We start from the raw sequence: 22,323 nt of genomic DNA, 5'->3' as shown, positions 1-22,323 counted from the left end.
GAAGTCACCTTTTTCGGTTTTCCGCTTATATCATATCTCGGACACTATGTGTCCTAGCGATAAGACTATTCTATACAAAACTAAAGCTGACAAAACGTGCCACAAGATTGATTGTAATCAGTTTTTCACTAACTCGCATAGTTTCCGAGACTAATTGTGAAAAAGAAATTTTTGCCTCACGTTTTTTGCCTTATTTGACTAGTTAACTCTTCAGCACAATTAGTGAACTTTGAGCGCGGATATCTCGAAAACTATGCGAGATAGCGAAAAACTGAATGGAATCAATCTTGTGGCACATTTTGCCAGCTTTAATTTTGCATAGAACGCCCTTATCGCTGGAACACATAGTTTCCGAGATATAAGCGGAAAACCGAAAAAGGGTACCTTCTACGTGCCCCTTGCACCCCGCTCACCTCCTAGGAGTGGGGACTTTTAATATGTTTACCTCCTAACTAGTCCAAACAAAGACCCAAAGTTAAAAATTGTGTTCCTTCCATTTCCCTCTACAACTTTTCGTTGACTGGACTATTAGATTCTGAGTGAATAAGTCCAGCTAGGTACAATAAAAGAAGTGTAACTGCAGTTGAAAAGAAAGGATTTGCGTAAAAATAGATTTGTAAATTTATTGAAATCGTAATATGTTATATTTTAATTTCTCATTAGTAAAATGCCACGAGGACAATTGTTGACCAGTGAAGAAAAGGCATCCATTGATGCTTATAGGGATATGGGATGTTCTAATCGCAGAATTGCAAAAAAACATTAATCAATCTCGTACCGTTGTAAATAATTACGTCAATTTAGGAAAATATTATGGCAAAAACCACCCCAAAGGGGAAAATCAAAAGCTGAGCAAGAGACAGCATTCATTGTTAATGAGATCTGCATCAAAAGAATTGAGAAGTGCAACACAACTTCGCGTTGAATTAGATTTGTCAGTAACTACGAGACGCGTACAACAAATTTTAAAAAGTTCCAAGCGATTTCACTGGACAAAAATGGTGCAGAAACCAGCACTCAAAGCAGAACATAAACAGGCTCGTCTTGATAATGCAAAAACACACGTTTCCTGGTCCAAAGAATGGGAATTTGTTATTTTTTCTGCTGAGAAGAAATTCAATTTAGACGGGCCAGATGATTTTAAATATTACTGGCACCATTTAAGGAAAGAAAAAGACATAACAATGAGGCGCAATTTTGGCGGTGGTACATTAATGATTTGGGCTGCATTTAGAGCTGACGCCAAGACACTAATCTGTCGCATTACTCCTAAAATGAATTCTGAGAAATATACAGAATTATTCGACACACTTTTCATACCATTTATTGAAGATATTGGACACGATAACTTCATTTATCAACACGATAACGCTGTCATCCATACATCAAATCACACGAAGTAGTGATTAGGTAAAAAAAATATCAGGGTTTTGACATGGCCAGCTCATTTCCCACATTTACACCCAATAGAAAATCTTTGGGGGATACTCGCAAGAAAAGTTTATGGCAATTGCAAGCAATACGGTACTATTAATGAATTATGGAAAACGGTAAACGAAGCATGGGCATCTATTCAGGAAGACACACTTCAAAATTTGATTCCGTCAATGCCCCATCGTATTTTTGAAGTTATTGAAATATAGAAATAGAAAAGAACTTATTGTTAATTTTGAACCTACTTATTTAAAAAATATGTGGCTTTATAGAAATTTCGCAGTTCATTTTATATAAAATAATATATTTACGTTTATGTATTTAAATAAACATTATTTCTATTATTTCAATCGATATATGTGTTTTTAATACGCCTAAAATGATATCACACTCAAATTTATCATAAGAGTACAGAATAATTATAAGTTATTACCAAAAACCGCGTGGTGGCTTTATGGAAATTTCGAGCACTGTATCGCTGAGAGAACGATGGATCCTTCCAGTTACTGCGAACTTTTTGTGGAAGCATTTATTCATAATGCGTAGGTATATGAAACGAATGTTTCACATTCTATTAAACACAGAAATAATTGGAAATGTGACAAACAATTTCTGAATCCTGTTATTCCAACAAGCTTTATTTGAACATTGTTACATTGTTTACAAAAAGGTTCTGTTTTATATACTATACATATAAATAAATCCATAAAAAGGACGACAATTTACCGAGTTCGTATCATATTTTTATGGATTTGAGCAATTGTTTTACTGATATACTTATGTACCAGAATAGAATTTAAAGTGTGTTTATAACAATAAAAAAATACATAATATATTTTCTAAAAATATGGAAGACATTATATTAAAATAGAAGATTTCTTCTCAATACATTGTTCATTTTTCAATTTCATTTGGTTAGTATTATTCTATATCTTTTAGTTATAGTGAGTTTTAGTGAGAATGCGAAACATACAATATCAAGTGGATCTAAACATTTACTTTTTTATCTGCTTTAAGAGGAAAATGATTAAAACTTTTACTGAATAAGTATATACATACACAGCATTGTCTCAAGAAGAAATACTGTATAACAATTGTAAAGTGGCAGTGAAATCTGCTGCATTTTAAGAATTCTAATAACTATTAGTAATTATAAAACGTATTATAAAACATTAACAGTTTGATTCTGTTTTTACTGTACACTACAGGGTGTCTAGAAATTCCTTCAACATCCGGAAATGGAAGGTTCCTGAGACCATTTGAAGGAACATTTTCCTTTGCAAAAATGGCGTCCGCGGCTTTGTTAAGGAGTTATTAACGAAAAACACGGACCAAGTCTTTCATCTCTGATAGTTTGACTGCGTTGATACATTTTCTGTTCATATTATTTAATATAATACATCAAGTAAGTTAATATATATATCAATTATATTTTATTTTTAGAACTTCATGTACAATAAGGAGCATAACTGATTCCACACACTTTAAATCGGAATAACTTTTATATGAATGGACCAAACGACTTCAATTTCTCTGTAAGGCTTGAAGAATTAGTTTAGTAAATGACGTCTAATAAATAAGTTGAAAAAAAGCATTTAGTCGGAATTGTGAAGAACAATACTAAAAATTGATTTTTACAACTTTTTTAGCTGGCCCAATAACGAAAATTTAAAAAGGTGGTTTGTCAACTAGTATAAATTATTTACGCTCTGAAAATTTTATTGAAATTGGTTAATTGGTTTACGAATTATAAACGATCAGAAGTGGTAAAAATTGTAATTTTTCAAGATTTTCGGCCTCAACAAATTTTTCTCAATACATAATGTAAAACTTGGTTAATTAAAAGTAAATTCTATATAAATTTAAAAATTAGAATATTTTACTAATAATTAAAGTAAAACATTTTATCTATTTGCATTATAAATAGCGAAATTATATCAAATACATTATGGAATAAATAATTTATAAAACTGTTTTAAATTAATAAAAACAGTTAAACAAATGTGAAATATATTAAATTCAAAATCATTGAGAAGGATTTATTTTTTATATATCCAGTTCAAATTTCATTGCAATATCTTCAGTGGTTTAAGATCGAGCCCACTGTGCGCCGGGTCGCGCTCTGATTGGTCCGTGTGTTTTTCATTAATAACTCCTTAAGCTGCGGACGCCATTTTTGCAAAGGAAAATGTTGCTTCAAAAATATGCGAATTGATTATGCGATCTTCAGTCGTTTATACGAACATTGTATACACGTAAAAAAATATAATCTGAATGCATCATAAATATTCAAACAATTGCTAATTGCGATTTACATCCCATTGTACGCTGGACCACCACCACCTTCCGGTACAACCCAGTTGATATTTTGGCTGGGATCTTTGATGTCGCATGTTTTACAGTGGATGCAATTTTGTGCATTTATTTGCAGTTTCTCTCCCTCTCCAGACTCGAGCGGTACAAACTCATAAACCCCTGCAAAGAACAATACATGAAGAATGTCTCTCAAATCGCATAATTTAATTCTCTAATAAACAGCGGTGAAATATACGAACATAATCACAATCATTTGTCTCTTACGTATCATTCTATGTATTGTAGATTGAAAAAAATAAGGGAACCAATGGGATTTTCAATAATAATACTGCATGAAAAGGAAGCTTACAAGTAAGGTTTGTCGGTTTTCAAAAACCGGTTTTTAAAAGAAAATTATGCAATTAGAAAACCGGGTTTTTCAATAAAAAAACCGGTTTTAAATTTATACATGACACTTATTATATCTTCTAGTAAATTTCTTCCATTAGCTACAAAAACTGACATTATTAAGTTATGCCGGTCAGATATTATCAAGATTATATAAAGATTATTTTACAAAAGATGACTGCGATGTTAAAAAAAAGTGACGAAGAAGAAAATCAAGACATATCTATGATGATAAATGCTATGCAAATAGCAATAAATAAATATCTGCAAGAACCCGAAGAGAAGTGACTTCCTCTAGTCCTCAGACATTAAAGAAGGAGTTTTTGGTCTCAGAGGCTACAAATGGAAGAACAAACATTCTTTAATTTAAAACATTTAATCTAATATTTAATCTAAAACATTTGTTAAGTTCTGTGGTTTTCTAAGGGTATTATTTTGTTAATTTTTTATTTTAATAATTTTATGTATGTACATACGTATATGTACCTTATGTTTCCTTTTTTTGTATTTTTGAATTATTAATATTAAATAAAAAAAATTAAAAACTTCTATTTTGAGTTGTAAATATGTCTAGTTTTTTATCTGTAAAAATTCGAAACCGGAAGAGTTACAATTCGAAAACCGGTTTTTTAAAAAGTCGATATATGTATAAACCCTACTTATTGTTAGAAGTACAGTAGGACCTTGATTAACAGGTTTGATCGGGAGACAAACAGCCCGGATAGATTAAGGCCCGATGGATAATCGAGACCCGAGGAAATAATTAAAATATACATTATATTCCAAAATAAATTTTTTATTTTTCAGAATTTATTTCCGTTCATGATATAATAATATTTAAACGCATATTTGCTTATAATCAGGATCCGGTTAATCGAGGTCCTACTATACTATTTTTCAATTTCTTTTTTAAAAGAACAGTTATCTCTCATTTCGAATGAAAAAAAATGTGGGTAATTCTGATCTTCTGACTGCAGATTATCAAAGTTCCCTTACGAAGGTCAAACCGTGCCATTCGCGCCAGACAGTCGATAACCTGTTCCCTTCCACTTTCCAGACATTCGAATTGTCCTGTAGGAAAACAACCCCCATCGAGCTCCTCCCCGTTTCCCCGACGACCGATCCTGGGAAAAGCAAGAGGATCCTCCACGAGGGAAATAGAAAGAAGGTAGAGTGCAGTAAATATCAAAGGTAGTGGGAGAGTAGTAAGCACGGCAGACATATAAATTTCGCCCGCTTACAGATGCCGGCTTGTATCAAATTTGTCTGAGAACGTCTGCGATCACCAGACTGCGAATAATTCTGCCAATTTCCCGACTACGTATGTATGTTCATGTAAATTCACAGTTACTACCCGCATCAAAATTGAAATTAAACCAATCTCAATAAAGTCTGGAGCCACAGAAATATTTAAAGTGTTTACACAATGGGGGATGAACACGCCGAATAGCAGATGTTTCAACATCGCACTCCGGAAATAGTAATATTTCTTTGTTAATACATTGAATTAATTTAAATAAATGGAGAATTTGCTAAGTTACGAAAATAGGGGATGAAAGCGCTAACCATTTTTCATTTCACTGCACTCTGGAAACTTTTATTTTTTTTCTGTCACGAAATTGTACAGATATCTGCCTTCTTAGAAATGGTTAGTAGAAGAATTTTGTTTAACTTGTTTTGTTTAATTGTGGGGATTTTGTTGAATTAAGAAAATGGGGGACGAACACGCTGTGTGTTTTTCGTTTTGCTGCACTCTGGGAATTTTTATGTATCTTTTTTCATTGAATCGTCGGTTTAGTGATGGATGGCGTGCAGACGATGTCCGCTTTCTTTGGAAAGGATCAGAAGAAAAAATTCTGAAGGAGGGTTGATGGCCGCAGCGCTGTGCACCCTGAATTCGGGACTTGTGCTTGGCCGAGGGTAGTCTAGCCGTGAGGGGTGTTCGGATGGCTCAAGTTCAAGGACACATCGGTCGATAAACCCAGACGAGGTTCGTGGAGGGAGAAGAAAAGGAGCAAAAGATGGGAGAGGGGAAATATATGTACATAGAGGAAATATGGATGAAAGTGAACGGTGTTCTAATCGACATTGCAGAGACACGGGAAAAGCCAAATGTACACGTCACTAATGGATGTCAAATTAATCATCGATATTCGTGAAATCGGCTTACATATAAATATAAGTTTAATAATAATGTAAATCTTTCTGTAAATAATATTTTGTCAAATATTATTATATCATGTTCACAATTTGGCGATTGAAATTATTACTGTGAATCATAAAGTTTTAAGAATTAATAAACAATCGCTCATCAGTAACGTGTTGAGCTAACTTTGGAATTTCAAATTTCCTTATGCCTTATACTCTTAATATAATTTTCTATTTGAAATAAAGAAAACATATTTTTATAGAACAGACTAGCAAAAACGCAATAGTTTGATGAAACTACTTTAAGAGAGTCTTCCACGTCTAATTTCTCGATAATGCAAGGAAACGTAAAAGAACGACTTTTGAGGCAAACAGCACCCTAGATTGATCTTTCATCTAGCGATTTTGACTACTAAAAAGCTCCGTCTTTGCATTATCGAGAAATTAGAAGTGGATTCCCGGACCCCCTTGCAATCCTCGCGTACGTATACGTGGTCTAGCGGTGTGTGAGCGTCGTCTGTTGGAAAAAAATATTGAATAGGATAATATTAGTTGTAAATTATTCTAAAGATGGATCATAAAAACAAATGGGCATTAAAAAGTAAAATCTAAAAACGAGGACATTTTACATAGATAATCAAATCTTCTCATTAGTATTTATTTCTAACTTACCTTATATGTCTGCTCATTGCTTGTTATTTCTGATGTGGTTTACAATGTGACTTAATTTTTAGATCAAGAATTGACGAACATATTTTGATCAATATTCATTATAAATGGAAAGAGTGAATAATATTAAGAAATGTTAACCAGTTAATTAAAAAAACGAACATTCGACGAGCATTTGACAAATATTCACGATTCATTCCTATTTTGATTATCCCCATATTTTTACCAGAATCAGTTAATGAAATCAAGGTATAACATAATTATAATAATAAAGAAATTCAAAATATACTTTCCATTGGCATTGAAGCTTGCATATTTTATTTTGATTTACTTTTAAAAGGAAATTATCTTATGCATAAGAGATAGAAAAAGAAAACATGTCTGAAAACTGTATAAAGAATACGCTAACTTGTGCAGATTTGCCCTCTCGTCCCTCTAATAAATATTGAGCAAGAAAGAATTAACAGAAAACAAATTCATCACTCACCAGCAGGACAAAATCGACCTTCCGGTCCAGCAAAAACAGTTAAATTTCTATTCACTGGTACAGTATCATCGACCAAAGTAAGATGAGGAGGCTGATCAGCTTCATGGTTCGTGCCAGTAAGTGCTACCGAAGACAATAAATCGAACGATACTTCGTTATCAGGTTTTGGATAATCGATTGGTGTACATTCTGATGCCGGTTTCAGTCTCTTGTAATCTGGACCTACAGTATTGCCATATGTAATAATCACAGTAATTAAACTTCCAATTTTTTAGTATATTTTATCATAAATTATCGTACCTCCATGGGACAGAGTCCATGGCTCTCTTCCTCCAATTAACATAGAAAATCCGGAGTACAACATGCCTCCGTAGAGTCCAAGACTTGTATGAAAACTTGGTCTCACATTCCTAACAGCTTTCAACTCTTTATAAATCCAACTATTCTCTATTTTGTTGGTGTAAGATTTTGGTTCTAAACCTTTGGTAGGCGAAGGATTGTTTTCTGCATCGATAATAGCTTCTATAACACTCTCTGCTGCGAGCATTCCACTTTTCATTGCATTATGGGTTCCTTTAACTTTTGGAACGTTGAGGAATCCTGCAGTGCAACCAACTAGACAACCACCAGGAAATTGAAGTTTGGGAATAGCTTGTAAACCTCCTTCGACTAAAGCTCTTGCGCCATACGCTATTCTGAAATAAAAATTGAAATTATAAAAATAAAACACAAAGATTGGAATTTGCGAATTGTAACAGTTTACCGTTTTCCTCCTTCAAGTACAGATTTAATACTCGGATGATGCTTAAACCTTTGAAATTCTTTGAATGGATGTAAATAAGGGTTTGAATAATCTAGCCCTACGACAAAACCTATAGCGATAAGAGGTGTATCTTCATTGAGATGGTATAAGAAAGAACCACCATAAGTGTCTCTTTTAAGTGGCCAACCAACTGTGTGTTCAACGGTACCAGGTTTATGATTTTTTGGATCAATTTCCCAGACCTGTAGTAAAAAATATGTTTACTGCAAGTACTTTAAATGTACAAGAATTAAACTGTCATCGAAATTTTTTATTAATTACCTCTTTCAATCCTATACCATATGTTTGAGGCTCACAATCTTTTCTAAGATTCAATTTCTTTGAAACCTGTTTTGTAAGGTGTCCATGACACCCCTCTGCAAAAATTGTACACTTCGCATGCAATTCCATTCCCCGTTCGAACATATCCTTTGGGGAACCATCTTTAGCAATGCCAACATCATTTGTAGCAATTCCTTTAACAGATCCATCTTCATGATAAAGTACTTCTGACGCAGCATAGCCAGGATATAATTCTACTCCTGCAGCTTCAGCTTGTAGTCCAAGCCAAGCTACAACATGGCCCAATCTGTATGAAATAATAATTAAAACGCCAAAATTCGAAAAGAGTATACTAATAAGTCTACCTTTGCAATTATCATAATGAATTACCTAACAATATAGTTCCCATGATTGTACATTGGCATTCCTTTTAAAATCGGTACTGATATCCTGCCTTTTTCAGTAAGTATTGCAAATTTATCGTGTGTAACGGGAGTATTTAATGGTGCACCTAATTCTTTCCAATTTGGGAAGAGTTCGTTTAAAGCAATTGGATCCAAACATGCTCCACTGAGAATATGACCTCCAATAGTGGCAGCCTTTTCGACAATAGTGACCCTAAGCTCTTTCCCTTGTTTCTCAGCTAGTTTACGAGCTTGAATAGCAGCTGATAGTCCAGCAGGTCCACCGCCGACAATTAAAATATCTGTTTCATCTACGTACCGTTCCATGTTTACATCTGTAAAACGTATTCGCTGCTTTAAGTATACAACTTTTTACACTTGTAAAAAATAATTTTCATGTACTTTGCACATACCTTTCCATCTTGGATCGGTTTCCCTGGGTGTAACCGTATAATGGGTGGTGATTTTTGGAAACTGTTCTTGCGAATAGGCCCTTTGAAAAATCCATTGCAACCTCTGTACTGCCAACAGAAGTTAGTGTAGTTTGAATAGAATAAGAACACTCAAATAATTTCACTATAATTATAAATTTTATATTCTTTGCACTTATACAATTCAGTTTCGAAAAAGTTCACGTCTAGGCAATATGTACATAAATTTGTTGTATCGACTTATCTTTTAAACATAAATGTAAATTCACTCCAACATCTGCCACGTGAAATTTGACAGTTCTACTTACGTATATAGACAGTATCAACAAAGTATCAACAAAGAAAACAAAAGAACTCTAACCTCACAGTAGATTTTATGAATCCGTCTGGCCATGGTTATACTTTTCTACTTGATTTGCTACAAATGCTTTTCTCTAACAATGTGAGTTATATTAATTGTATCTAAGAAATTAATTCCTAAAAGTAAACTATGAACTTACATTACGTAGACGTATATCTATATCGCAAGACCAAAGTTCATTTGCATTACGTATATTATAAGACATAAGACACTGCAATAAAGTTGAAAAAAATCATGTTGAATATTTCAAATTTGGAACGTATTTTATTAGTCAAGTGCTATGCACAATAGTGCCATTTTTTAAAAATAATACATGCTGTTAAACAATACAAAATCGTGTGGAAAAGTTTAAATGACATACATATTTAAAAATTAATAACAAAATATAACACTACATATAAGTACATGTATTACTAATGTACGAACTTACGGCTACTTGACGTCTTAGTTATTGCTCGTGCCATAACTGTACTTCAACAGCGAAAAGACTGTGATCTAAATAATATTACCGGTCAGCTGTAATGCGTTCACACTGGTTCACACGTTCACACCACCAGTTCAACTGCCAGCTGTTGCTGCATGCCTGCATGCCAATCATGCCATCAGTGCAGTGCTTCGATTGTGGACACCTTTTCTCGCGCATGCGCGAGAAAACAGTAGCGTATCCACTATTGGGTTGCAGTTGCAGAGCCCTGAGGCAGCTATATTGGCGGGAATGTACCGAAATAATCTTACCGGACAAAAATACTCCAGGACGTGTCCTACGAGTTACAAAATATACACAAATACACTTGTTATACATTCATTTTTCAGAATCAAATCATATAAATTTTTTTAAATTCTGCGGGGTGCTCAAGGAACCCCATTTTATCGAGAAGCTTACGTTACTGAGGCTGAAATCGCCGCGCATGCGCGAGAAAATTTGGGCACAATCGAAGCACTGCGCTGAATAGCACACACAGGGATAATATAATAATATATTATATTAAGATAATATCTTAATATTATCAGAGAGAAAATGAGAGTGCTCATGCCCTGATCGGTGGTTGAAGTTAGTTCTGATCCATGCCACAGTGGGTTCTGTTTCCTGCTAAAGATGGTGTATTTAGGTTCTGTTCAGTTCTTTGTCTGTGCTGGTCTGTGCTAACACTTTTACAAAATGCAATAGCCCCACTTTAGCCTCAAGACAAAATATTTCGTCTGTGATAGCATATCTGTCTCATGAGAAATTTGAATTTACATCTTTTTTGAAATTGAATCAAAGAAACATTTGCTCGTATCAAACGCATGTGATAAATCCGTAAATTATAATTTGGTATTGTAGTTTATTTGGAAATATAGGAAATGATACTGAACAGCTATGCTTTGTTTACGAAATTACGTCGTTAGAATTTGATACAAGATTAGCTATTATTTACTGACTATAAACTTTATTAACTACGAGATATTGTGGGTAGTTGTAGGTAATCATTTATTTTTTATCGGAAACTGTTCCTGAACTATACAATGTATAGTATATACATATATACCCCGACGGCACACCGGCTCGGTTTCAGCCTGGCCCCTGTGCACAAAAGGGCGCGTTTTCCGCCTGCCGAGGGCTCGAGCCCAGGGCCTGCCGGCCGGGCTAGGATTCAGCCGATTAGCAAGATTGCAAGGGTGCGGGATTCGCGTTCTCATTGCGTGATAATACAAACACGGGTTTTTTCAGTAGTCAAAAACGCCAAATAAAGGTCAATCTAGGCAGCAATCGCCCTCAAAGGTCTTATTTATTAACTTATTATACTTTTGTCGGTAACAAGGGAGACTGCTACGCATTTGCAAAGTACTGCCACATTGATGCGACCCGCCCTGTGTCGCGCATGCGCGAGAAAAGTTGGGCCCAATCGAAGCACTGATTGGCCACATTAGTGTGATACCGTGCTGCCCTCTCAAAAACAGGCTGAATCCCAGCCCGGCCGTCAGGCTCTGGGCTCGAGCCCCCGGCAGGTGAAAATCGCGCCCTTTTGTGCACAGGGGCCAGGCTAAATCGTCCTGATTTGGTCTCAACGCTGAGCCAAGCATTGCGTTAGCCCGTAACGTGTCGGGCTGGGGCTCGGCTAGCTGGGTCCGACGGTGGGCTCGGGCAGACTGTGCTGTCGGGGTATATATAACTTTGAACACGGCTTCATAATGTACTGTAATGTACTAAAAAATAGTTTCTGTATGACATACGAATACGGTACGGCTGACTTATGATTATTGCGAACAGTGAAATCAATAATTGAAAAATGCCACGAAATATTACGATACATTTAATAATATCTGGCATTGGCGTAATTGTAGGCATATCAGCCTGTATCTTCTTTTTCGTTATACATGGGAATCCTGAGGTTGGATTTTGGTCAATCCTATCAGGTTAGCACCACTCCTAAGATGATTACTGATAGTATAATCATTGATAACGAGGAAATCACATAACAAATTCCGCAAATCATTCAGATCTTTGCTGTATCTGAGGCAATCGAAATTTTTATACGATTCTTTTGTTGTATGAATTAAAAACTGCTTGTCATTGATTTGTTTCACAAAGAAAAATGACTATCTCCTGTTTAAGTTTATAGCACAATACTGCACAATACCATGGTTCTTAATTTCGAAATTGATAAAAATGTACATATTTGTATTAATAATATATTATACAGGTATCATAGCTGCAGTTTGCTTTCATTTACATTGGGTCAAAGAAAAGGGAACTTTAGGAAGATGGCACTCGAAAACCACATTGAATCATCTGAATTTTATTGGTTTTCTAACTGCTCTCAGTGCTTTTGCAGCACTGATTTGGTATCTCTTCCTCACATTTTATTATCATATCCGTAAGTTTATTATTTTATTCTGCGTTTTTTTTCGAAAATACTTTCATGGTCATGATAGATGACCACTCCTCTCCTATTTACATATGCGTTGCAAGTTTGAAGTATTAGGAGTTGGGTGATAGCACTGATAGCTGTTATGATTATGAGCGTATTTGAAACGTCGTCTCTTTCGAAAAAACGGACCATAGAAAAATATCTGATTCGCTGCATAACACGATTTTTACAGCCATTGAACCACTTTCTAAGAGTACAGCAATAGCATCCGTTTATGCAATGTTTTGTTGGAAATGGGGTATTTTATTAACATACCATTCGAATAAGTACGAGCTAATTATTCTGGAGGAGCAAGCACCAATATTGTCAGAAAGTATTGCCTAAAATTTGTTACATTGATAAGAGCAAACAAAGTTTTTAACACAGCGTTTTTTATACATTGTTACAAAATAAAAACAAAATATCTTCTTAATAAAATATATTCTCATAAAAATATAACAAAATCAAATACACGTGTATATATATATATAAGTATTCTTCATTATCCCAATTCCTTGTGCAAAATGAAGTAACTTCTTATTTTTATGCATTACACGCTACTTTTAAACAATTTTGAAGGTCCTAATCGCTTCCAAGTATCACAGGAAAAATTTTAGTAAAAAATACATAATACACATTATATATATAATATAAAATTCTATATAATCCGTATAAAAATATCATTTCACTATTTGCTTTTCGTTTATTATGTAAAAACGTAATAGAATGTACAAATGCATTTTAAGATGGTGTTAATTTATATAATGGATGAATTATTGTATAAAGACCTACAAACGAGGATACGAGGCCACATATACCTATTGTTCCAGGCGTAAGTTTAGTGTATCCTAATGCTGTCAATGGAATTAGCAAATCACATCCATTCTTAACAGTGTCCATTACAACTGTTTTGTGATTTCTTACTGGGAACAACATTTCATATTGTTTCCAAGTAGTCAATGAAAGTTTTGACGTGTTCACAAATGCATTCTTCCCCTCGCGTTCCAAAATGTTAATAATTTCACGAATATCTCTTACAAGATTCATAATAATACTTATTAACCAATATTTATTAGCTGTTTTACTCCACTTTTCTATGTTTACTTTGTGTAATCCCACACGACCAATCCAAATGACGTGGTCTGCAAATAAAAATATAGCATTGGCAAGTTTCGATGTCATTAAAATGATCTTTAAAACCATGTCTGGATGTTTCATCATTTTTAGGGCACCGTATATACTATCCATACATCGTCCAAGGCGTAATACTAAAAGAAATCAGAAACTGGTAATATAAATGGATGCGTAAATAGCTTTAAAATCTTTGATATTATCTGAAAGTACATTTTCTAAAGGAACTTAAGGTATACTCCAAACTTCTTATAATTTCTGCAGAATGTTGCGTCGCACGAATGTTCTGAGCATAATACCAATAAGCACGACTTGCATATTGAAGTAATCTGTAAAATATATAAATAAAGTACTTCATATTTCAATATTTCTACTTATACAGTAATACACACATTCATGAATAATTTTACAAAAATGTAATATAATGCTAAAGATTATCTAACTGTTGTGCAAAGTATAAATCTATATTTTTACAAAAGTATTTCATAATAATACATTCACAAATATTTAAAAAAACAACATAAATTACTTACCTGATCAGTTTATCTCTGCCTGCTGTTTGTTCATTTAGCTTCACAATTCTCTCCATGATTTGATCATGTATTATAAAAACAATACAATTCTCATAATATATACATTAAAAATAATTTAACGTGATGCTTCAGTTTGAATGAACATGATTCATAAACAATTTAATTCAATCGAATTAAAGAGTCGAATAAATATTTTTCACGTATGATTACTGAGAAGACAGTGATCATAACTAATCATTGCATAGCAGTAAAATACTCGTCATTCCACTTTATTATGCATGTAGGTATTATGAATACAAACGGCCTGATTGAAAGTACCTAAATATATAAATATATGACGTGTGCTGCTGAGCTGAATCCAGCTGAAGCAAGCTGAATCGCTGAATGTGCCGAACAACGAACAACAAATCACAAAAACATGTTCACAACTCTCTGGCGCCACCTTCCATCGAACGTACCCGCGAAATTTAAGGATGTTCTGGAGGTACAATGGGAGACAAAAGTACAAGAAATTCGAAATTCATCAATATATTGGCAATGAAAGCCATTCATGAGTATATTCAGTATATTTTGCATTAAACTTTTGCGAATACTGTACCTTCTGTAGTTATATTCAGTGGTCTGCACTTCTACACTTGTCGCGTTTCCATGCTGGTGAGTAGACTGCGGATCTTTATGCAAAATAAAAAATGTTTGCATTGATTGCGAGAGACAGAGGCCAAATAAAAATTTCATTCTTCTTTTAATTAACTTATTAAGGTGAAATTCATAAATGCATAAAATCCACAGTCTACTAGTGAGAGACAACACGATAAATTTGACGTTTTGTAACAGTTTATAATTTTTTTGCTCTGTAACTGTTTAGTGAATCCTAATAAATTTTGAACATAATTAATTACATAATTTTTACTATATATAAAAAAAAACTGGAGTTTCTAGTTGCGTTTTTTCAAGGTTTAAATAGGGTTTGAAATGGAATTTTATGAATTCTCCATAAGAAGACGTGTTAAAATGTGCAAACTTTAAGTTGCTATAATTCTTAGACGGTGCAGTGAATCGAACCCAAACTTTGATAATTGCGTTAATTTAGTAAGAATTATATCTGGTCAAATTTTCAAAAATTTTGTTGCGTTTTTATATACCTCCAGAACATCCTTAAATCAACCATGATCTTTCATGTTTACAGTATAAAAGATAAAATAATTTTCGTAATATTAGTATTCGTCACTGAGCATGATGCATAAATCGATTTTATTCAATATTAATTGTGCTTACACGGGTATTTATGATCCGAAAATTATCCACTTATTGTGTTAAACATATTTGCATAGATATATTTAACATTATACAATGTATTATATTATAAACATCACATATCATAATAATAAAAAGTTACCGCAAACATTCTATCGTCTAAGTAATATTTAAATAATTTTGTCTTTTAAATTGAACCAAACTAGTAAAATAGGGATTACATATATTACTAGTGATATTATAAAAAATGACAAAACAAAAGACAAGCATAGTATGACACGTACGTTTTTTTAAAAAGAAGAAAGTCTACTTTTTCCTTACTTTGAATAAGTATGCAAAGTATTAATTTATCTCCGATAACAAGTTATGTAGAGAATAAAGAGAAAGAATGATTATACATACAAAATAATGATTATGATTTTTTAGAGTGAGAGAGATATTCACGAACAAATGTTATTGCTGACATTGCACGTCCATTATGTCTGAGTCCTGGCAGAAGCAGAATTGCGTTCACTGTAACAGTTTTGTAGAGAAATTACAAAATTTGTACATTATACAAAAATGTATCACACAAATAAATGTAATTCTGGTTTTAATTACCTGCAATGTAAAACAGAAGTAAATTGTTGATTGTACTCCCAATCCATGTATAAATAATGAGGGAAGTTATTATTCCTGCATAATACTGAAACATAGAAACCGCCAGTATGAAATAAGCTATTTGAGTGGACATCAAACAGAGAAAATACATTATTATTATATATTTCCTTCAGCTTACAAAATGGGGACGATCACTTCGCGTTTGTAACATTGACGCCCACAGATTTTGGAGCTGTAAAATTGTTCCAGACAGATTTTGACAAATCTCATTCAGCTTTTTCTCTTTCTGACCTGTCCAACCATTAGGAGTGCATAAAAATGATGTCACAGGTGGTACAAGATAATCAATCAAGGCTAACACAAGAAGGGATACAGATACTATTGTAAGGAAAGCAGGTTCCAACATCCATATTAAACTGTAAAAGGAAAAAGCCACAGTTATTAAATGAAACATCAAACACTGGAAGACTGCCAATAACAAATACAAACAACATATCAGAAGAAACCAGCATTTATACTATTTATCTAATAAATTGAAATAAATAATCGTATAAAACTTCTGAATTCAATATTACAAATGTAAATAAAATAAAATTCTCTTAATAAATTGCTTTATAAAATCTAGCAAAGTAAATTTGATGTGTGTGAAACAGTTTCGCTTACAAGAATATTGTACTTGTTATTCCAAATATAAGTCCAGGATACCAAGATCGTTCCCATAATAGAATGGAGTTTAGTGGAAGTATTACTTCACGCCAACATTCCATTCTGCGCTTTAATTGTTTCATGTGCTGTTCCTACAATAAATTTCTGTTGTTAAAGAAGATAAATGAGTGTCACTGTCATTGATTTTTCTACCATAATGAAACTCTATGATTTAATGCTTCAAACGAAACATTCCCGACGCAAGTTAAACCATATATTAGATTAAATAAAGAAACAAATAAAATTAATCAAATCTGACCCTTTCTATTGTCGCACTATCGGTCATCCTGTTCGATGTGTAACGAAATATTTAAATTCGTTCTGAGTGGGACGATACAGTGTATTTAACTGCAACGCAAATGTGCGATCAAGTAAAACTTATCGTCGAACACGGCTACAGTCTCCTTGCATTATCCAGTCTTATGTGCTTCTGGATTCGACCATTTCTTCGTCCTTTAATTTAATTACGATGACGTTTGTTCAACAAAAGTCCAAGACGCCGGATACCCTTCTTGCTTGAAAACACACGAAATGACGAAGAATCGACTTCTGCCTTCGAGATTATTGTAACTCGCACGCGATTGGCTGTCAGTTCAAAATGTTGGTTATTGCAGGCGATGCTGTGCTGATGTTGTGACGTTAAAGATTTTCTAACAGTATACATTAAATAATCGCGTCCTGAGCGCGTTTAGTTGATATTTCCTTTAAAATTTGTTGAATATGGCTGCTGTAAGTTCTGTAAGTATCCGATGATACATATTATTCCATAACTGCGAACGTTTAACGGCGGTGCTTCTTGTTTATCCCCTGGTTAAGGGGACAGGCTTTCTCGTTGTATACATTCTCACCTGCGTATTAAACCTGTTATCATGATTCACATTTTAGAAATCAAATGTCGAAAACCTATCCCCACAAATTATCCGACGGGTAGCCAAGGAAATGAGCGAATTAGCTGCACAACCACCCGAGGGTATTCGTGTTACTTTAAATGAAGAAGATGTTACGGATATCCAAGCTATTATCGAAGGACCCTGTAAGATTGATGCTCACGTAATTACTATGCTTGTTAAATTTAGATCATATAATGTTTATCAAACATTTCCGTAATTATTGCACCATAACCTCTATTCGTATGTCATTTATGCATGTACAGGGTGTCGAAAACGTAATGGCCATCCGTTCTATGTATGATTATTTATAACACGTTGCGTAGATGTTTGTAAGAAAATTAAAATTTCTTTATTTAAATCGAGATAAAAATTCTGAAGGTTCTCAGTTATGAAAAGAACAATCTGTTGGGTCTGCAATGCTGGAGTCTCATAAGTATGGGTGCCAGTGAAATTGAATTACATTAAATTCTAACAACACATGCTAATATGGACAGTGTCTGTTCTCAATGCTCATGTTGTGGAGAATTACCCTTACAATGGATGATCATTACTTTCTAAACATCTTGTACATATAAATGTAGAGAAAGAATGATTCATTTACCGTTAATTTAGTTTTACATGTGACTTTTTCCATATTCTGTTCTATACCACTTGTTAATGAGAATAATATCTATTTATTATACTAGCTGGAACACCATACGCGGGAGGTTTCTTTAGAGTAAAACTAGCGCTTGGCAAAGATTTTCCCCAAGGACCACCAAAGGCTTTCTTCCTAACAAAGATCTTTCATCCAAACGTTGCGAAAAATGGAGAAATATGTGTCAATACATTAAAGAAGGATTGGAAATCAGATCTCGGAATTAAACATATATTATTAGTAAGTTACTTATGAATCAATGAACATTTAATCATGAATAAACGTTATGGAAGTTCATGAAGTAAATTGCAATTTTCAGACTGTAAAGTGTCTCTTAATAGTGCCAAATGCAGAATCTGCTTTAAACGAAGAAGCAGGTAAATTACTTTTAGAAAGGTACGATGATTACTCGGAGAGAGCAAAGATGATGACAGAGATACATGCACAGGTAAAGTATTACGAAAATATATTAAATTTGTTCATATGCATACCCAAGATGAAATAATGTGTGATGAACTTATGCTACAGGGAGGTGGAAAGGGAAGCAAAGCAGGTCTGGAAAATTGTGCTTCCTCTGAAGTTGGAGGACCTCTCCCGAAAAAGCATGCGGGGGATAAAAAACTATCAGCGGAAAAGAAAAAAATGTTAAAAGATAAAAAAAGGACACTAAAGAGATTATAAGAGAAATCAGCGTCGTTTATCTATCTTTTATAATTTAAAACACTGGTGTGGTAATGTTGCCTCATATTGTACACAATTATTGCATAGTAAAAGTTTATTATCTAAACTCGACTGATCTTATTATTAAGTATTTAGAAAATTAATAATTCCAGAAGCATTGATGAATGACTTCCTAAGATGCAAACAAGTACAACTCTGTAGTGATCTACTTTACAATCAAGAGTGGAAATTAACTTAGTCCACTCTGGTATCTATTAGTAAATATTTTTACATATGTACAAAATACCTCGTGTGATTATTTAAATAAATAAAGAATGTTCTTCAAACCAATGTTTTCTTTCATAAACTTCCCTTTCATACAAACTGTATCTTTAATATTTCAGTAAAATAATGAAGGTTTCCGAAATGAAGCGTTTAAGAAGAAGCTTTCACGCATTCGAACGAAATAAAAGTTTCATCAAAACACGAAACTACGATTAGGTGGGAAATAAATATTATTTCATTGTCAAGAGTATTGTTATTTATTAGGTAACGACTCGTCAGTTTGTTTGCTTCAGTCTTGTGCCACTGCATTGCCATTCATACGCTGCATACTTAGAAGCGTATACATTGTCTTACAAGCTCATTACTGCACAGTAAAATATTTCATTAGTTGTTGACTAGATAACAGTATGTCACAGCCTTATTCCACTATGAGCTATTAACTACGCATAGTGGTCAATTTCATTATTCATGGTAAGAAAACAATTCGGTAAACATAATGTACAAAGGTATGGTACTATTAATATATAATAGTAATTGACATATACAAGTGTATAATAGGATCTTCTACAAGGTGTAAACTAAGTTTAAAAATGGATATCTTAAACCACTCATTATTCTATTAATCAAAAATTAGATTGAGGGCTAGAAGCACGTTCTGTACTTTGATAAACAACAACTTTTAAAGATGAATTTTACTGTATTTTTCATCTGATAATCACACACGCACGATAGTACATACAAATCCATACAGTCTTTACATTGTACCTTTTTTTATTTCTTTTTTCCCGACTGTTGCTGCACCATAAAAAAATTACGAATTTTTATAAACCATCTTTCTTGAGTCTGTAAAATTTGTATGTCAATTTTGCAGAGAAAACGTCAAAAATAAAAAGACTGTTTAAAATAAATTTGTTATAACATTTTGCTAATGTAATACAGTTATTACTTATTTTATATATTCTCATGAAAATTAGGGAAACACATTGTATCGTGTTAAGTCAGATCAGAACAAAATCTTAAGAGGGTGAAGGTTTGTGACGTTGTTACTTTACTTCTTTTACATAAGCTTCCAATTCAGCATCTAGTTCTTCAGCAGTGGGAGTTTTCATTGGTTGCCGACTGCCTCCTCTGCCACCACGTCGACCAGTTCCACGTCCTTCAAATAGAAACATTGCAAACGTCCATTAACCAATCGATTTCTCTATCAAAGAAATTTCTCATATAATCTCTAATTCATATGATTACGTACCTCTGATGGGTCCTGCGCCACGCGTACCCCTAAAGCGGGACTGAGGTCTCTGTGTATAATTACTGCCGGTAAGTCTCGGGCCTCCACGGATAGATGTAACTGGTATTTCAGAGGTAGCAACTTGTATGTTCATTTCACGACCTGCCGATGTACATCACACATTGCAATAATAGATGTGAATATTTGTGCAAATCATAATTCACTATAACTTCTTTGAAATTTTTCTTTTTCTTTATATATAATGTCATCCCATGTCGGAGTGTTTATGGAAGAATAAAAGAGAAAATGCTCAAATTGTATGTCACTAGGTATAAACTGGAGACCAGATTAATTAGTGATACTGAAACCCTAAATATAGGCGGAATTTTATAATTAAAAAGAGACATTAAAAGAAAAATTTGTGATATAAGCATAAAAACTACATACCATCTAAGGGTACACCATTGTACTGTTTCATTGCTTTAATAGCATCTGCTCGTCTTTCAAATATAACATCCGCAGATCCCAAAGATCGACCTGACCTATCGTAATGTACCGCAGCTGACTTCAAAGGACCAAATTCACTAAATAATTCCTAGAAACGCAAACACGCATGTATCAAATTATTATACGTCTTCATCGATGAAATATTTAATATCAGTTTGTTCAACGATCGTACCTGGATATCCGAATCTGATACACCAAAGTCCAAATTGGATACAAGAAGTTTAGTTGTTCCTGTGCTACCTATCGCGCTTCGGCCAACCTTTTTTGGTCCATCGAACATATCGTGCTTCCATGCACTGTTTACATCGCCCTACCATCAAATTTTTGTCATCAGTTATTTTATTTCAAAGATAAAACAAGTTATAAAATAAATTATTTAGTACTGTTTCCTCATAAAATTAGATAAGTGAAAAATAACGAAGAACTTTAAATGAAATTCTAGAAGTTTCAACTATTTACACCATTGGTACGCGAAGACCGATAAAAAACGTTTAAAAATGATGCGCGCGATCGTTCATAAAATCAAGCATTTAATATACCTATCATTCTAATAATATGAATTATAACGAGATTCTGAAGGATATTTCCGTAATAAGTCGTTTTCGTCAGAAATCAAATAAGAAACCCAGGAATGGTGTTCTGATTCTCCACGAGACTGTTTTACTATGGAATATGATTAATTACTCAGTTTAAAGCGGAAGTAGTAGAATAGGTGCCGATAATACGGTGCACATGATAATGTCTTTGCAATACCAGGTAGAGAAAAACTGGCGAAAAAGATAAATCAAGCGTATTTCTTACCCGTGTGTACGGAAGGGAACTTCGAGTAATGCCACCACGACTGCGTCCCCGCATGACGCCACCACCAACTCTTTGAGTTCTGCGTGCTCCTCTGCGAGGTGAGCTACCGGCACCTCTTCCGCGCCTAGTACCGCCACCGCGAGGTCTAGTCCCTTTATTTTGCTTGATAATGTCGTCCAGGCTCATCTCTATTTTATCCACCATCTTCATTTGTGCTAGATTTCGTTTAACAGCACTACCACGGAAAAATCAGTAAATCCAACCTCTTTCGTCTTCGTAATGATGGCGGCGAACGAAGACGAAACAAGCGCGCACAGAAATCTGGGTATAAAGACCGTTGGTCAGATATTCATTTCTAAGAAGTGCAAAAATCAACGCGAAACGTACCCTATCGTGCTTCTCGAATTTGCCACCAGATGGCTACGAATAATCGCCTCGCAACGATTTCTACGCAGTGGTGAGATATTGTGCAAGATTTGT

The 22,323-nt window shown here is 33.9% G+C and overlaps 6 protein-coding genes across 11 annotated transcripts; 2 read left to right on the top strand and 4 right to left on the bottom strand.

The window, feature by feature from the left end:
• Window positions 1–2,029: 2,029 nt before the first annotated feature.
• Window positions 2,030–10,331, bottom strand: Etf-qo (electron transfer flavoprotein-ubiquinone oxidoreductase). Of its 5 annotated transcripts, none has more exons than XM_076433643.1 (8): window positions 9,861–10,122; window positions 9,343–9,445; window positions 8,916–9,264; window positions 8,526–8,832; window positions 8,205–8,446; window positions 7,742–8,136; window positions 7,442–7,663; window positions 2,030–3,909 (listed from the first exon to the last, which is right to left on the bottom strand). In XM_076433643.1, exons 1-8 carry the CDS (start codon window positions 9,924–9,926, stop codon window positions 3,746–3,748), a joined length of 1,848 nt encoding a protein of 615 aa, XP_076289758.1. In that variant the 5' UTR covers window positions 9,927–10,122; the 3' UTR covers window positions 2,030–3,745. The 5 variants fall into 5 exon arrangements, with proteins under 5 accessions (XP_076289758.1, XP_076289777.1, XP_076289767.1 ...); XM_076433662.1 differs by lacking the exon at window positions 9,861–10,122 and adding an exon at window positions 9,722–9,860; XM_076433652.1 differs by lacking the exon at window positions 9,861–10,122 and adding an exon at window positions 10,152–10,331 and having other exon boundaries at window positions 2,031–3,909; window positions 9,343–9,450.
• A 1,547-nt stretch (window positions 10,332–11,878) lies between these two features.
• On the top strand, window positions 11,879–13,003 carry LOC143213682 (uncharacterized). The gene is made up of 3 exons (XM_076433747.1): window positions 11,879–12,118; window positions 12,406–12,579; window positions 12,806–13,003. The coding sequence occupies exons 1-3, from the start codon at window positions 11,992–11,994 to the stop codon at window positions 12,955–12,957; spliced, it is 453 nt and encodes a 150-aa protein (XP_076289862.1). The 5' UTR covers window positions 11,879–11,991; the 3' UTR covers window positions 12,958–13,003.
• A 33-nt stretch (window positions 13,004–13,036) lies between these two features.
• On the bottom strand, window positions 13,037–14,657 carry Pex11ab (peroxisomal biogenesis factor 11ab). The gene is made up of 3 exons (XM_076433712.1): window positions 14,277–14,657; window positions 13,957–14,072; window positions 13,037–13,880 (listed from the first exon to the last, which is right to left on the bottom strand). The coding sequence occupies exons 1-3, from the start codon at window positions 14,330–14,332 to the stop codon at window positions 13,354–13,356; spliced, it is 699 nt and encodes a 232-aa protein (XP_076289827.1). The 5' UTR covers window positions 14,333–14,657; the 3' UTR covers window positions 13,037–13,353.
• A 924-nt stretch (window positions 14,658–15,581) lies between these two features.
• Arl6ip1 (ADP-ribosylation factor-like 6 interacting protein 1) lies at window positions 15,582–17,662 on the bottom strand. The gene is made up of 5 exons (XM_076433732.1): window positions 17,095–17,662; window positions 16,794–16,927; window positions 16,309–16,546; window positions 16,131–16,215; window positions 15,582–16,043 (listed from the first exon to the last, which is right to left on the bottom strand). Exons 1-5 carry the CDS (start codon window positions 17,119–17,121, stop codon window positions 15,943–15,945), a joined length of 585 nt encoding a protein of 194 aa, XP_076289847.1. The 5' UTR covers window positions 17,122–17,662; the 3' UTR covers window positions 15,582–15,942.
• LOC143213663 (ubiquitin-conjugating enzyme E2 S) lies at window positions 17,408–20,286 on the top strand. 2 transcript variants are annotated; one of them, XR_013010005.1, is made up of 6 exons: window positions 17,408–17,573; window positions 17,721–17,868; window positions 18,412–18,602; window positions 18,682–18,810; window positions 18,891–19,093; window positions 19,196–20,286. XR_013010005.1 is itself a non-coding variant. In XM_076433720.1 (5 exons), exons 1-5 carry the CDS (start codon window positions 17,556–17,558, stop codon window positions 19,041–19,043), a joined length of 639 nt encoding a protein of 212 aa, XP_076289835.1. In that variant the 5' UTR covers window positions 17,408–17,555; the 3' UTR covers window positions 19,044–20,286. The 2 variants fall into 2 exon arrangements, 1 of the variants encoding a protein (XP_076289835.1); XM_076433720.1 differs by having other exon boundaries at window positions 18,891–20,286.
• On the bottom strand, window positions 19,985–22,161 carry Ref1 (RNA and export factor binding protein 1). The gene is made up of 5 exons (XM_076433704.1): window positions 21,844–22,161; window positions 21,215–21,352; window positions 20,983–21,130; window positions 20,557–20,697; window positions 19,985–20,463 (listed from the first exon to the last, which is right to left on the bottom strand). Exons 1-5 carry the CDS (start codon window positions 22,051–22,053, stop codon window positions 20,351–20,353), a joined length of 750 nt encoding a protein of 249 aa, XP_076289819.1. The 5' UTR covers window positions 22,054–22,161; the 3' UTR covers window positions 19,985–20,350.
• Window positions 22,162–22,323: the final 162 nt, after the last annotated feature.

Source organism: Lasioglossum baleicum, chromosome 1, assembly GCF_051020765.1.
Source record: "Lasioglossum baleicum chromosome 1, iyLasBale1, whole genome shotgun sequence".
Taxonomy (NCBI): domain Eukaryota; kingdom Metazoa; phylum Arthropoda; class Insecta; order Hymenoptera; family Halictidae; genus Lasioglossum; species Lasioglossum baleicum.
This window is presented reverse-complemented; position numbering and strand designations above follow the sequence as displayed.

Bases quoted from the DNA above. Each gene is read 5' to 3' on its own strand.
- Etf-qo (XM_076433643.1), bottom strand. From the start codon at position 9,926: ATGTCTTATAATATACGTAATGCAAATGAACTTTGGTCTTGCGATATA. The intron at 8,447-8,525 runs GTAATTAATAAA...TTTTTACTACAG, and splicing joins ATGGTATAGGATTGAAAGAG to GTCTGGGAAATTGATCCAAA. The intron at 7,664-7,741 runs GTACGATAATTT...GCAATACTGTAG, and splicing joins ATGGACTCTGTCCCATGGAG to GTCCAGATTACAAGAGACTG.
- LOC143213682 (XM_076433747.1), top strand. From the start codon at position 11,992: ATGCCACGAAATATTACGATACATTTAATAATATCTGGCATTGGCGTA. The intron at 12,119-12,405 runs GTTAGCACCACT...TATATTATACAG, and splicing joins ATTTTGGTCAATCCTATCAG to GTATCATAGCTGCAGTTTGC. The intron at 12,580-12,805 runs GTAAGTTTATTA...CGATTTTTACAG, and splicing joins CACATTTTATTATCATATCC to CCATTGAACCACTTTCTAAG.
- Pex11ab (XM_076433712.1), bottom strand. From the start codon at position 14,332: ATGGAGAGAATTGTGAAGCTAAATGAACAAACAGCAGGCAGAGATAAA. The intron at 14,073-14,276 runs GTAAGTAATTTA...TATATTTTACAG, and splicing joins GGCAGAGATAAACTGATCAG to ATTACTTCAATATGCAAGTC. The intron at 13,881-13,956 runs GTACTTTCAGAT...GATTTCTTTTAG, and splicing joins CTTAAGTTCCTTTAGAAAAT to TATTACGCCTTGGACGATGT.
- Arl6ip1 (XM_076433732.1), bottom strand. From the start codon at position 17,121: ATGACCGATAGTGCGACAATAGAAAGG. The intron at 16,928-17,094 runs GTCAGATTTGAT...AATTTATTGTAG, and splicing joins ATAGTGCGACAATAGAAAGG to GAACAGCACATGAAACAATT. The intron at 16,216-16,308 runs GTAAGCTGAAGG...TCTATGTTTCAG, and splicing joins GAAGTGATCGTCCCCATTTT to TATTATGCAGGAATAATAAC.
- LOC143213663 (XM_076433720.1), top strand. The intron at 18,603-18,681 runs GTAAGTTACTTA...TGCAATTTTCAG, and splicing joins GAATTAAACATATATTATTA to ACTGTAAAGTGTCTCTTAAT. The intron at 18,811-18,890 runs GTAAAGTATTAC...CTTATGCTACAG, and splicing joins TGACAGAGATACATGCACAG to GGAGGTGGAAAGGGAAGCAA.
- Ref1 (XM_076433704.1), bottom strand. From the start codon at position 22,053: ATGAAGATGGTGGATAAAATAGAGATGAGCCTGGACGACATTATCAAG. The intron at 21,353-21,843 runs GTAAGAAATACG...ATTTGATGGTAG, and splicing joins GTTCCCTTCCGTACACACGG to GGCGATGTAAACAGTGCATG. The intron at 20,698-20,982 runs GTATGTAGTTTT...GTACATCGGCAG, and splicing joins CAATGGTGTACCCTTAGATG to GTCGTGAAATGAACATACAA.